Source organism: Rhinoderma darwinii, chromosome 5, assembly GCF_050947455.1.
Source record: "Rhinoderma darwinii isolate aRhiDar2 chromosome 5, aRhiDar2.hap1, whole genome shotgun sequence".
In the NCBI taxonomy this organism is placed as follows: domain Eukaryota; kingdom Metazoa; phylum Chordata; class Amphibia; order Anura; family Rhinodermatidae; genus Rhinoderma; species Rhinoderma darwinii.
The window spans coordinates 154471971-154486393 of record NC_134691.1 but is presented as its reverse complement, the minus strand read 5'-3'; the positions used below and the strand labels follow the sequence as shown (position 1 = coordinate 154486393).

General features: G+C 38.9%; 1 protein-coding gene across 3 annotated transcripts in view; it reads left to right on the top strand.

Annotated features, from left to right (window-relative positions):
- DSP (desmoplakin) overlaps positions 1–5198 on the top strand; it is a 56714-nt gene extending 51516 nt beyond the window's left edge. For all 3 annotated transcript variants that reach the window (XM_075826664.1, XM_075826662.1, XM_075826663.1), the window contains exon 24: positions 840–5198. In XM_075826664.1, the coding sequence (XP_075682779.1) occupies positions 840–4010 (3171 nt within the window). In that variant the 3' untranslated portion in view covers positions 4011–5198. The remainder of the gene's footprint in view (positions 1–839) is intronic.
- The last annotated feature ends 9225 nt before the right edge of the window (positions 5199–14423 follow it).

The window sequence follows — 14423 nt, the reverse complement described above, 5'->3', positions numbered from 1 at the left end:
CCTGATGTCTATGCACATATATATATATAATATTAAACATGGAGTACCTGATATGCAGTTTAATCCAAATAAAAAAATCGATATTTAACATACGCTTAAGTATTAGGAGTATTTTCATTAAAAAGGGAATAATGCAGGGCCAGTTCCATTTAGATATATGGATTACTTATTGTATTTGTCTTAAAATATATAGGCATGGCAGCTATAATCTATTATATATGCATGTATTTATTATATTACATTTATTAACATAAATATTAAAATATATTTTAGAACCGCAATATGTGCACTTATATTTATCTACAATATTGTAGCAACTAATAAACCCTTTCTGTAACTTCTAATACAACACAATCTACATATTGTCAATCTTATTAAACATTTCTTTGTATGTGTTGTGATTTAATTAAATCTATGAAACCTTCACTAACTTTGTCATCATGTTCTAATCATATGTATTACCCGTCTCAGATGTCAGTGAATCAGTCTGTTCTCATTAAATTTTATCTTTTCAGTTTTGTTTTTTCTGTTTTGTGTATTTTTCAGGTTTTAGACAAATGATAAACTCGCCTAAAACCAAATCTACTGCAGCCTGCAATGACCAAACATAGCATTTATTATTATTCTATAATTACTTTATTGCAATGCATACATAAATGTTAATATATATCTTAATATCACGTGGCTTGGACATGTAACTAAGTCTATTTCATTGTCATACCAAAATAAACTAGTGTTTGAGACACTACTGGTAGAATTTAAAATTTAGTAAATTGTTGGTAAAGGGTGATTATGACAATAAAAAAAATCTTTTCTTTGTATTTTTATCTTTGTTTTAGGCCACTGGTAAGATACAGGAATCTAGTATGAAATGTACTGAAGTAGTTCAAGAAAAGGAAAGCCTTTTAATGAAAATAAAACTTTTGGAACAAGATAGAACAAGGTTGCAACGTCTTGAGGAGGAACTAAGTCGTGCAAAGACTACATTAGATGCAGAAACACGCAACAAACAACGCTTGGAAGAAGAGAAACAGCAAATTCGAAATGACCTAAATCAGTGCAGGACACAATACACCCGCAAAGAGGAAGATGTGAAAAGAATTGAGAGTGATTGGGAGAGAAGCGAAAGAGAAAAAGTTACGTACAAAACTGAAATTGAAAGATTGCAGGCAGAGATTAAGTCTATTGAAGAGAGATATCGGCGTAAGCTGGAGGAAACTCAGCGATTGACTCAGGCAGATTTTGATACTCAACGACTTGCTCTTCAAAGGGAACTGGACAATCTTCGGAGGCGACCTATATCATCAAGTAAGCAAATTCAAACTGATGAAGACATGTCAGTAGATCTTTCCAAGTTTGTGTTTGATGGTCTGAGGAAAAAAGTTACAGCACATCAACTTCTGGAATGCCAAATATTAACAAAGTCTACTTTTGAAAAATTAACAAAGGGCCAGAGAACATTGGAAGAAGTCGCAGCTGAGATTGAACCCTTTTTGAAAGGAGCTGGTGCAATTTCTGGAGTATCGGTAACGCCTAAAGAGAAATATTCATTTGTGGAAGCAAAGAGAAAGAAACTGATTTCACCTGAGAGCACAGTCATGCTCCTAGAGGCTCAAGCTGCAACAGGAGGAATAATAGACATACAAAGGAATGAAAAGCTATCGGTAGATAATGCTGTAGCTAGGGACCTCATTGATTTCCAAGACAAAGATGCCATATATACTGCAGAAAAAGCAGTCACTGGTTTTAAAGATCCTTTCTCTGGAAAAATTGTATCCGTTGCAGAAGCTATAAAGAAAAATTTGATTAGTCGGGAAGTTGGTTTACGGTTTTTAGAAGCTCAAATGGCTGCTGGAGGAATAGTTGACCCAGTGAACAGTGTCTTTGTGCCTGTTGAGGTTGCATTATCACGTGGCTTGATTGATCGGGATATACACAGATCTCTTAATGACCCCAGCGATGATGTAAAGTATTATATGGATCCAGTCACTAAGAAGAATGTTAGTTATGTGCAGCTTAGGCAGAAATGCAGAGTTGAATCTCACACAGGACTACTTTTGTTACCAGTAATGAAGAAAAGCCTTTCATTCACCGGTCTAAGACATCAAGTACCTTTGACGGAGTTAGTGGAATCTGGGATTATTCGCTCTTCTACGGTAGATGAACTAGAATCTGGGCAGATTTCTGTAGAAGAAGTCAGTGAAAGAATTAAAGATTTTCTGCAGGGATCCAGTTGTATTGCTGGTATCTACAATGAGGCTACAAAAGAAAAACTAGGAATCTACGATGCAATGAAAAAAGGATTGCTTAGACCTGGAACCACACTGGAATTATTGGAAGCACAAGCAGCAACAGGGTTCATAGTGGACCCAGTAAATAATCTAAGACTTATAGTTGAAGAAGCTTACAGAAGAGGACTTGTTGGAATTGAATTCAAAGAAAAACTACTGTCTGCAGAAAGAGCTGTAACTGGCTACAAAGACCCGGAAACTGGAAACATAATTTCTTTATTTCAGGCTATGAACAAGGAACTTATTGAAAAAGGACATGGTATCCGCTTGCTGGAAGCTCAGATCGCTACTGGTGGAATCATTGATCCAAAAGCAAGTCATCGTTTACCAGTTGATGTTGCATATAAACGTGGATATTTTAATAAAGAATTGAATGAAATTCTTTTAGATCCTAATGATGACACCAAAGGTTTTTTTGATCCCAACACTGAAGAAAATTTGACATACTTGCAACTAAAAGAAAGGTGCATTGTTGATGAGAAAACCAAGCTATGTCTTCTGCCTTTAAAAGAAAAGAAAAAGTTGGTCCAGGCATCCCAAAAGAAAACCTCTAGGAAACGTAGAGTGGTAATAGTTGACCCAGATACCAATAGGGAAATGACTGTACAAGAAGCTTATGACAAAGGGCTTATTGATTATGACACCTATATTGAGCTTTCAGAACAAGAGTGTGAGTGGGAAGAAATAACTACTACTGGTTCAGATGGCTCAACCAGAGTTGTACTTGTTGACCGCAAGACAGGAAACCAGTATGATGTCCAAGAAGCTATAGATTTGAACATAATCAATAAAAGCAACTTTGAACAATATCGTGCTGGTACCTTAAGCCTCACTCAATTTGCAGACATGATCTCCAACAAAAATCTAAGTGATGATGTACTATTTACTTCACGACAAGATTCCCTCTCCTCTCCCAGGTTTCGAACAAGCTCCTGGTCTACAAGTGGCTCACTTTCAGACGCCTTAGAAGAAACCAGTCCTATTGCAGCCATATTTGATACTGAAAATTTAGAAAAAATCTCCATCTCAGAGGGCATCAAACGTGGTATTGTTGATACAATTACTGGACAGCGTTTACTTGAAGCCCAGGCTTGCACTGGTGGCATTATCAGTCCAACCTCTGGCCAAAAAATTCCTCTGCAAGATGCGGTCACCCAAGGCATTATAGATCATGATATGTCAGCCAGGCTGAAGCAAGCACAGAAAGCATATTCTGGTTTTGATGGAGTTAGGGGACAGAAAAAAATATCTGCTGCAGAAGCGATGAAGGTAAACTGGCTGCCTTATGAAGCTGGACAGCGTTTCCTTGAGTTTCAGTACCTAACAGGGGGCCTCATTGATCCAGAAACACAATCCAGAATAACAACAGAAGAAGCTATACGGAAAGGTATAATTGATGGTCGTGCTGCTCAGAAACTGCGAGACATCAACAGCTACCCCAAAATTCTGACCTGTCCAAAAACGAAACTGAAAATCTCCTACAAAGAAGCAGTTGACCGTTCAATGGTTGAAGATGTAACAGGCCTGAGAATGCTGGAAGCAGCTTCAGTGTCTTCTAAAGGAATAAGTAGCCCATACAATGTGTCTTCAGCACCTGGATCCCGCTCAGGATCTCGTTCAGGTTCTCTCAGTGGATCACGACGAGGAAGTTTTGATGCATCATCCGCTTCATACAGCTATTCCTTCCAGTCTGCTAGCAGTAGTTCTTTTGGAAACTAATTGAGAATGGGTTTGACTATCTAAAGTATACTGGTTTTTGCCTTTTAAAAATAACATTTGGTTAAACTACATGCTTCTTTTTTCATTTTAAATGTTATGAAATGTGCACTGAAAAAACTTTTAATCTTTTCATTATGAGGGACATGATGGTTTTGTAACAAGTTCTTTATTACTGAAATGGTTAAAGAAAATGTTTTTATGTATTTAGCAATGTGTATGGGTTACACATTATTTGTAATGTAATTTACATTTGCTGTGCCTTTTCTACAAATATTCAGCTAAGTCCTATTTGGTAAATTCTTCTTAGCTATTTTTGCATTCTCTAGTTTTTTTGCAGCTTGACTTTGGAGCTTTTAGAATTGCATTGAAGAAATTCAGTCTTAGATTTTTTTTTTTTATATATATAGATTCACTTCCCAGCACTAACATAGCTAATTCTATGCCATATTTGCATACAACTGTATGGTTTACTGAACTTAGCCTTTTATAATCCACTTTGCTTGTTTGTTATATTAGCTGGCAATAAAGTTTGAAACATTTCAAGTGTTTCAGTTTTCTTATGTTGTACTTTTAATGATGTTTGGGCAAAATGCCAGCACTACCTTTTATGCACATATCTAGAACCCTATTAGCTGGGTGTAGACCACCAAATCACATTTAGGCGGCCAAATTTCCATAAATACTTGTACAACGCTGCTCACATAATAAAGTATATTTTACTAATGTGAATGTGTTTAATATCAAATTGAAGATACCAGAAAATATCTTTGCCAATTTGCTTTTCAATTTAATACCACCATGGCTAAACAATCATCTCTAGAAAACCCCAGCGGTATTTTGAGAGCAAGTGTGAGAAATTTGACTTCCCCGTTCCTGCTCTCTTCCTACCTGAATCGCTCCCACTTGTAGCGGGTAATTTGGATTATATATATATATATATATATATATATATATATATATATAATATATATATTCCATTAGAGAAGTAAAGGTTCACTTTAAAAATGTCCTGCATGGTGTCAGAAATATATCTAATGGCAATATACAGAAGCAACCAATACTTCACTCTACTAGGACAAGCGTGTAATGATAAACTGGCCGGGTAACAAATAGATGAATTGCTGGACCTGCTTCCATGGACTGCAGTTGTTGTAAGCTATGGCTTTTAATAAAATATTTTCTAAATAATTGTAATTGTATTTTTTGGGGAGAGGGAGGATAGTTTACTTTTTTTTAATTTATTTTTTATTCGGTCTTCCTATGGAGTTCTGAAACGGTATACATCTGAGAATACTGTCAGGGTGGTATAAATGGGAAGGTACTCCGTCCAAATGAGAAATGCTAATAATAATACAGAATCCGAGACATGAAGGTCTTTCGAGTGACACATTTTTCCATGATCTGTTAGGCTATAATCATCTTGTTATATATCATTATATAGTCTACATAAAACGGTTAAACTTGAATGTTATCTACACACCATAAACCTAAGAGCTTTGAAGCTGATTGATCTTTAAGAAGCGAGACAAGTCCAAAGGCATGGCTGATGGTAAACTGTATAAATCTTCATTACCTTGAAGATCACAAAGGAACTGGTAAGTTATAATGTAAAATATTAACACAGTGGAGGGTACAAATGTGACATTTGCATTAATCACCAAACTGTAACTTGAATTTTTTGCTCCCTGCAAGATAAAAATGTCAAAGTACTGGTGATGAGAGGAATATTATTTATTACATGACAGATAATTACACTGGTTCAGTATTCGACCTTCCTAAACAGATCTAACTTTTATTGGCATGGCAAAACCCATTGCTACGGTGCAGTAACATGGAATAACGCTCACAGTCCCTAGTGTAATATCTGTGCACACAACCTCGAAGCTCTGAAAGACATATAAACTAGTATACATTTATATAGAGAACAGTTCACTATTGGTCCATCTGTATTAAAAACTTTCAGGGTTCAACTTTTTACTGCCACAGCATCGGGAGCACTCACTACTCAGAAAAGCAGCGTCCTTACCCACGTCTTTTGGGGCAGTGTGAACAAGTTCCAGGAGGATGTAAACCTCATCATAATAGTCATATACATACTTGCATTTTTTTTTAAATATTATAGTAGTGTAATCTGGTTGACTACTTTCTAGACTATTTACAAGAAAAAATAGTGGGAATCGGTTTGTCTTGCATCTCACATTACTCAATAAAAAATACTTGAGCTTAATCTGAATGACTCCATTATAAGAACTCTCTATGTTCTACCCCTAAGATAGTATCTGCTCTTCTACAGTTTTTACAAGCAGGAAGATATTCCTTTAGTGTCACCAGGCATTCTCATGACCTCGGCCACTCCTAAATCTGCCCATCAGATTTCTAGTTGAAGTCTGATTCCTCAATCCAGACAACTGCTTCAAAATTCAATGGTGGCATGCAGGATACTCCTTCAGTTGATACTTGGCATGGAGAGCTCACGCTTGTGAATGGTTGGTTAGCCATAGAAACTCAACCCAATCGATTGGAGTGGAACGACTGTGCCTTTATAGTCCGTTTAGAACTTGGCAATGTGCGTTGAAAGTTAGAACAAGGTATTTGCTTTGTGCTCTATTACGCAGCAGTTATGTTCTGTTAGCTTCTGTGGTCTATTGTTTCGTAGAAGCTTTTGTAACTCTTAGATGTTTCCACCTCATACAAGACGGTAAATGGACCAGGAAAGTTGATGTTCAGAAAGCAGTTTCTTTATTATGTGCATGAACGAAGTTAGAAAAACGTCAAACGTGGACAAAGCACAGAACACCACTGTTGGAATATTTTATAAAAGTTTAGCGCTATTGTTCGGGCTTCAAAAGAATATAAGTACCTCCGCTGCAGTACATCTGAAATTAATGTGCAGAAGGTGCTTCAGACGGAGAGCACATCACTTGGATGGTCTCTTCAAATCAGTATTACTGCAAACTATAAGCATTCAAATACCCTAAACAACTGGCTGTTCTTTGAACAGTTAGTAGGGTGGGCACACATCTCTACAGGAAACACTCTGCACACAGTTCTCTTGGGCATCTCATTTTTAAGTGACACTGTGTCATGAAAGTTGTATTTTCATGAATCTCCCCTACAGTTTTAAAACGGTCTAATAGAAAAACCATCTTTATTACCCATAGCAACCAATTACTGCACATTTTTTTTTTAAGAGCGCTACATGAAATGTAAGAAGTACTGTGATTGCTTGCTATAGGCAACAAAGATGGTTTTTCTTTTAGACCGTTTGCAGGAATCTTCGCTAATAGGTTTACTTTAAAGTCAACTTCGGCTTTCCATTTGGAGCAGGCAGTTGAACTTGTATCACCATCCTTAAAAGGCAATACATTGAGATTTATAAAAAAAAATACAAAGGAAAAGAAGTGCTAAAGTCAAGGCAAAGAATCTGTTCAAAAGACCACTAAAGCTGGTGGTTCATAAGATACTGTCACACTAGTTAGATGAGAAGATAAAGAGCGAAGCATGAACCTGGAATAAGGACTAATACATTGGAAAGATTTTCTGCCTGGTAAACAAGCATTGATCAACAATACAGCATGTTGTTCGGTGTTTATTTGTCCCACACGAACGGAGTGATGATTGGAATGTATGGGGACGAAGGATAGTTAATACATTTACACAGGGAGATGTGCTGCCAACAACCGACCATTTTTCTGGCCGGATAAAAGAACCGATCAGTCAACAAACGAGCATTTGCTCATTTGTTGTGTGATCGCTGATTGAGAACGAGCTCTTGTACAATCATTGTCCTGTGTAAAAGAACCTTAAAGGTAATGTGTCGCTAGAAAAACATTTTTTTTTTTTTTTTAGTTAAACAGTTAGTGTATAGGTGATTAAACATTGTTCTAATTTTTTTATTTTTTTTCACGAGTCAGGAAATATTATAAATTAGATTCTAATTTATAATATTTCCCAGCGCTGGTCGCTAGATGGAGCAATTCCCAAAATTGCAGCATTGCATGTGGTAAAGCAACCACATTGCTTTATGCTGCAAAATTTGAGAAAACTCACTCGCTCTAGTGAGCTCTCAGAATCCCCCCTCCTTTATCCTGGCTAGTGCCGGGAGAAACGAGGGGATTGAACGGTCAAACCTCCTACACTGTGTGTCGCCATTTTTTGAGCTAACACACAGTGTAGTAGGTTAACATACAGTAGTAAACACACACTAAAACACGAACATACATAGAAATAACTTACCTGCTCCTGCCGCCGCCGCTCCCTCCGGTCCGTCTGCTACCGCCGCTCCAAGTGCACAAGTCCGGAAGCCGCGACCGGAAGTAGTAATCTTACTGTCCGGCCGCGACTTCCGGTCCACAGGAAAATGGCGCCGGACGTCGCACAGTTCAACTTGGACTGTGTGGGAGCGGAGCATGCGCCGTTCCCACACAGACGGCGTACAGCATAGTGGATGGAACGGGCCCCGTTCGCATTCACTATGGGACTGTATGTGCCGTATTCCATGTCTGTATGTGTCGTTAATCGACACATACAGAGATGGAAAAAAAAATGGCAGCTCCCATAGGGAAGAAAAAGTGAAAAAATAAAAAAAAGTAAAACACAAACACACAAATAAATAAAAAAATGTTTCAGAAAACACTAAAATCAAATTGATCTAAAAAATTTTTTTTTCGTGACACTGGTCCTTTAAGCCACTTTCTAATAGCAAGATCCTTTGGCTGAAATTGTGATCGTTTGTGTTTTCCAGTAAGGTAACTAACAGTAAGGCTGTGTTCACATCAGCGGTGCTTTCAGTTGAGGGGTTCTGTCTAAGTCTTTGGTCGGGGGAACTCCTAAACGGAATTGCAAACGGAAACCTTACCTTCCGTTTGCATCACCATTGATCTCCATGATGATGGAAACTTTGCTAATAGCTTCCGTTTGTCACCGTTGTGACAGGGTTCCGTTGTTTTGACGATAAAAATAGCGCATTCAGCTGCACTATTGTCAAAAACAACGGAACCCTGTCACTACGGTGACCAACGGAAACCATTAGCAATTTTCCGTCACCATTGGGATCAATGGTGAAGTAAACGGAAGCTAAAGTTCGTTTTGTCTTTCTGTTGAGGAGTTCCTCTGACGGAACACCGAAACGGAGAGCAAAGCTGATGTGAACAGACCCTAAGACTCAGTACACTACTGTCCAATATCCCAAGCTGAATTGTAGGTTATTCATTATAATACAGTTTCCAAACGATACAGCAGATCACTGGCAATTTCAATGAAATTATCACACTATGTGAAACCTTTGGACTGGTCCACTGTAAACAGAGCCATCAGACAATCCTCTGGAGGTCTTCAAGTTGAAAACACTTCAAACTTGTGTGCCGCTGCTATACATTACCCAGTTTGGCGTCCCTCGGCTCAATGCTTCCTGTTCTAAATGTTAAACATCAGTGCCTCTACATTCACACTATGAAGAGCTGGAGTCCTGAAGTTACATAAGAAGTTGGTTGTAGCCATCACGAGAGCAAGCATCAACTTGCTATTGCTGCATTCCAAATGAGCGAGAGGTTTTCATGGACACCAATATACTGTAGAATGACTAATACTGTAAAGATATACTGTGACTACCTCGGTACATATGGAGTATGATGGATCACAGCACAATTTATTTTCTGTTGAATTTGTAGGGAAAAACAAAACCTCTGTCTCCATATGAAGTCAGAAACATACGGAGGTACAATAGAGGGCTCATGCACATTTATAGCAGTCCTATTATGGCTCTGTATCAAAGCAGAGCCATAATAAGGCTGTGTACATAAACCTTTAGGAAGTTGAGATTTAGGAATGGGGAGCAAAAAGTTTAACGTCCTGAAATTGGATTGTATAGTAAGTAATTTTGGGCTGTTTGACATGTAAGCAATGGGTGAACAACATGTTCCAGCCCATCCTGACAAGTATGAGCTGATTTTATCTCATTCGATTTATTTCAGCCTGTAGTTTAGACATAATAGCTACTGGGAATCATAATCCCACTCTTACCCATGTTTAATAATGAGATTCAAAATGTAGAAGAGGCATGTACAACAATTTTATTATGCATAATAATTATATGATCACATCCCTTTAATAGCTAAAGACCCCCACTCTGATAAACTCTTAGAAGGTCCAGGAGAGTTGGAATTGATACTGTATTCATACCTTCCAGGTGTACTATTAACCCATGCCCCTCTTTGCTAGGGGCCTCCGTCACAGAACCAGCCGAGATTACCGTAGACATTAACACAAATCACAACAAAATCATGGACACCTTGACGGATAGCCAACGGAACCTATTAGGGTATGTTCACAAGATGAGTCAAAAACGTCTAAAAATACGGAGCTGTTTTCAAGGGAAAACAGCTCCTGATTTTCAGACGTTTTTTAAGCCACTCGCGATTTTCGCTGCATTTTTTAAGGCCGTTTTTGGAGCTTTTTTCAAGTCACTTTTTGAAAAACGCTCCGTCGGAACAGAAGTTTGGAGACGTTCTGCTTCCGAATTTTCGGACGTTTTTCGGGGGTTCACGGCCCGAAAAACGGCCAAAAATAGGCCGTGTAAAGTCAACGGGTTCCGCCGGTAGTGTGTCGGCTGTGCAACGGAAACTTTGCTTCCGTTTATTCCCTTGTTCTGCTCCTCTGACAGAGCCGAACAATGGAACACGCCGACGCAGGTGTGATCATAGCCTTAATTAGCCATATCGCTCAATACCACATGATATATTGCTGTTTGGTCTTCACAGTGCCTTGCAAACGTATTTACCCCCTCGGTGTTCTTCCTGTTTTTTTTTTGCATTACAACCTGGAATTAAAGTTAATTTAAATTGGATTTTATATAATGGACCTGACAAAATAGTCCAAATTGTTAGGGCCTGTTTACCTCAGCACTGGGCTTCCATTCATCAATTCTGTTCTACCTTTGTGTCGGAGGAACCAATGAACGGAAACCAGAGCTTCTGTTTGCATTACCATTGATTTCAATGGTAATTCTTCAGTTGCAGTCGGTTTCCGTTCCGTAAAGTTTTGTTTTTTTCCATGGAAACATTAGCGTAGTAGACTACGCTATTGTTTCCGCAAAAAGAACAGAAACTTTACGGAATGGAAACAAACGGAAATCGACTGCAATGGAAGCATTACCATTGAAATTGCCGGGGTGTCGGTGGCTGCAATCTCAACCGGAGGCCTAATCGTGGCCTCCCGGTCTGTCTAGCACGGAAAACTTCCAGCCCCCGCCTGGAGGCGGGGCCTAAAAGGCTTCTGTAGCCGTCGGCAGGATGGCGCCAGCTCAGGAGCTGAGCCGGCGTTATCAGCGGTGGATATCAGCTGTATTTTACAGCTGACATCCACCTGTAATGGCAGGAACTGGAGCTAGCTCCGATCCCTGCCATTAACCCCTTAGATGCAGCGATCTAAAGCTTCTTTGTAGTTGTCAGCAGATCCGGCAGCCCTGCCATGCAATCAGGGCTGCGGACTGCTACTATGGCAACAGGAGACCTAACAATGGCCTCCTGCTCTGCCATTACGGAAGCCCATTAGGCCCCGCCGGGAGGCGAATCCTAATCGGCTTGCTGTCGGTGAATGACTGATAGATCTAATACATTGCACTACATAGGTAGTGAAATGTATTAAAAAAAAAAACCAATCTGACAGTTGGACCTTGAAGTGCTCCAGTGGGGCTAAATAAAAGTGTAAAAAAGTGAAAAAAAAAGTTGTAAAAAATATAAAAACTTCAAGTAATAAAATAAAACACAATCGCCCTTTTCCCCATATCCAGTCCTTTTTATTATTGAAAAAAAGAAATACACCATACATATTTGGTATCGTCGCAACCGTAACAGCCTAAACTATAAAAATATTATTTTATTTATTCCACGCGGTGAATGGCGTAAAAAAAAAAATGCAAAAAAAATGCTTTGCCCTACAAAAATTTAAATAAAAAGTGATCAAAAAGTCGCATGTATCAAAAAATGATACCTATAAAAACTATAGCTCGTCTTGCAAAAAACAAGCCCTCATACAGTTCCGTCGACTAAAAAATTAAAAAGTTATGGTTCTCACAACATGGCGACAGAAAAAAATACATTCTCTTTACAAAAGTAATTTAATTGTGAAAAAAGTTGTAAAACATAAAAAAGTGCTATAAATTAGGTATAGCCGGAATCGGACTGACCCGCAGAATAAAGTTAACATGTAATTTATAACGCATAGTGAACGCTGTATAAAAAAAAACTATGCCAGAATTGCTGTTTTTTGGTCACCTTGCCTCCCAAAAAACAGGATAAAAAGTGAACAATAAGTCGCATGTACCTCAAAATGGTACCAATAAAACTACAGCTCATCCTACAAAAAAACAGCCCTCATAGTGTCTATCAAAAAATAAAATTAGTTAAGGCTTCCATAAGTCAGGAAATAAAAAATATGCAGTTGTGCCGGCCCGAAGGGCACATTTCTTCTGTTTCAAGAGGCGAATTATCAAGGCCCTAAAATTAGGGAACCAGGAAGGGGAGGGCCCAAACATATCTGCTGGAAGCGAGGGTGCCCATATTATACCAGGACAACGCCTCCCAGCAAAATTCTCCAAACTGCAAAGGTGCGGTGTGTGTGTGGACCAAAAGGGGGATAAGGAAGGACATTTATCAGTGCGATACCGGCTAGTGCAGAAAGGATTGAAATACCAGTAAAACCCCAAACAAAACTACTACCAAGCAAAATCCACGCTCCAAAAGCCAAATGGCGCTCCCTCCCCTCTGAACCCTACAGCGTGCTCGAACAGCAGTTTACTTCCACATATATGGCATCGCCATACCCGGGAGAACTCTTTTAACAATTTGTGAAGTGTGTGTCTCCAGTGGCATAAGCTGGGCATGACATATTTGCCACTGAAATGGCATATCTGAGGAAAAAAATTAAAATTTTTACTTTGCACCAGCCGCAGCGCAATCATTTATGGAAAAGACCTGTGGGTGAAAATGCTCACTACACCCCTTAAATGCCTTGAGGGGTGTAGTTTCCAATATTGGGTCACTTCTCGGGTTTCTTTTAATATTTCACATCAGAGCCTCTGCAATTGTGAACCAATACTGCGTAAGTCGCCAAAATTATATAATAATTAGAGAGCTGTCTTGTTATGGTGGCACAAGCTGGGCACCACATATTAGCATATCTATGGAAAAAAAAAACGTTTTCACTCTGAAACATCGAGTGCACACTAATTTCTGCAAAACACCTGCGGGGTTAACATGCTCACTACACCCCTAAGTGAATACCTTAAGGTGTGTAGTTTCCAAAATTAGGTAGCTTCTGGGGGGTTTCCACTATTTTGGTCCCACAGGAGCTTTGCAAAAGCGACACAGCGACCAGAAACCAATCCAGCAAAATCTGCACTCCAAAAACCAAATGGCGCTACTTCCCTTCTGAGCCCTGCCGTGTGCTCAAACAACAGTTTATGACCATATATGGCCGTACTCTGGAGAAATAGCTTTACAATTTTTTTGAGAAAATGAAACCTTTTGAGCTAAAGCTACGTCTTATTGGAAAAAAAAATCATTTTTATTTTCACTGCCCAATTGAAATAAAATCTATGAAACACCTGTGGGGTCAAACTGCTCACTACACCCCTAGGTTAATTCCTCAAGGGGTGTAGTATCCCAAATGGAGTCACTTTTGAGGAGCTTCCACTGTACTAGTACATTAGGGGCTTTGCAAAAGCGACATGGTGTCAAGAAACCAATCCAGCAAAATCTGTGCTCCAAAAGCCAAATGGCGCTCCTTCTCTTCTGATCCTTTCCGTGTGCCCAAACAGCAGTTTATGACCACATATGGGATATTTCCGTACTCCAGAAAAGTTGCTTTACAAATGTTGGGATTATTTTTTTCCTTTATTTGTTGAGAAAATGAAAAATTTGGAGTTAAAGCTACGTCTTATTGAAGAAAAAGGATTGGTTTTATTTTCACTGCCCAATTCTAATAAAATCTATGAGACACCTGTGGGGTCAAAATGCTCACTACACCCCTAGATGAATTCCTCAAGGGGTGTAGTTTCCTAAATGGAGTCACTTTTTGGGCGTTTTCACTGTTTTGGTCCCTCAGAGGCTTTGCAAATGCGACATGGCCTCGGCAAACCATTCCTGCTAAACTTGAGCTCCAAAAGCCAAATGGATCTCTTTCCCTTCTAAGCCCTGCCGTGTGTCCAAACAGCCGTTTATGACCACTAAGGTGTATTGTTTTTCTCAGGAGAAATTGCTTTACAAATAAATGTTAGGGTGCTTTTTCTCCTTTAGTCCTTATGGAAATAAGAAAAAATTAGCTTAACCTACATTTTCTTTGAAAGAATGTAGATTTGCATTTTCACAGCCCACTTCCAATAATTTCTGCAAAAAACTTGTGGGGACAAAATGC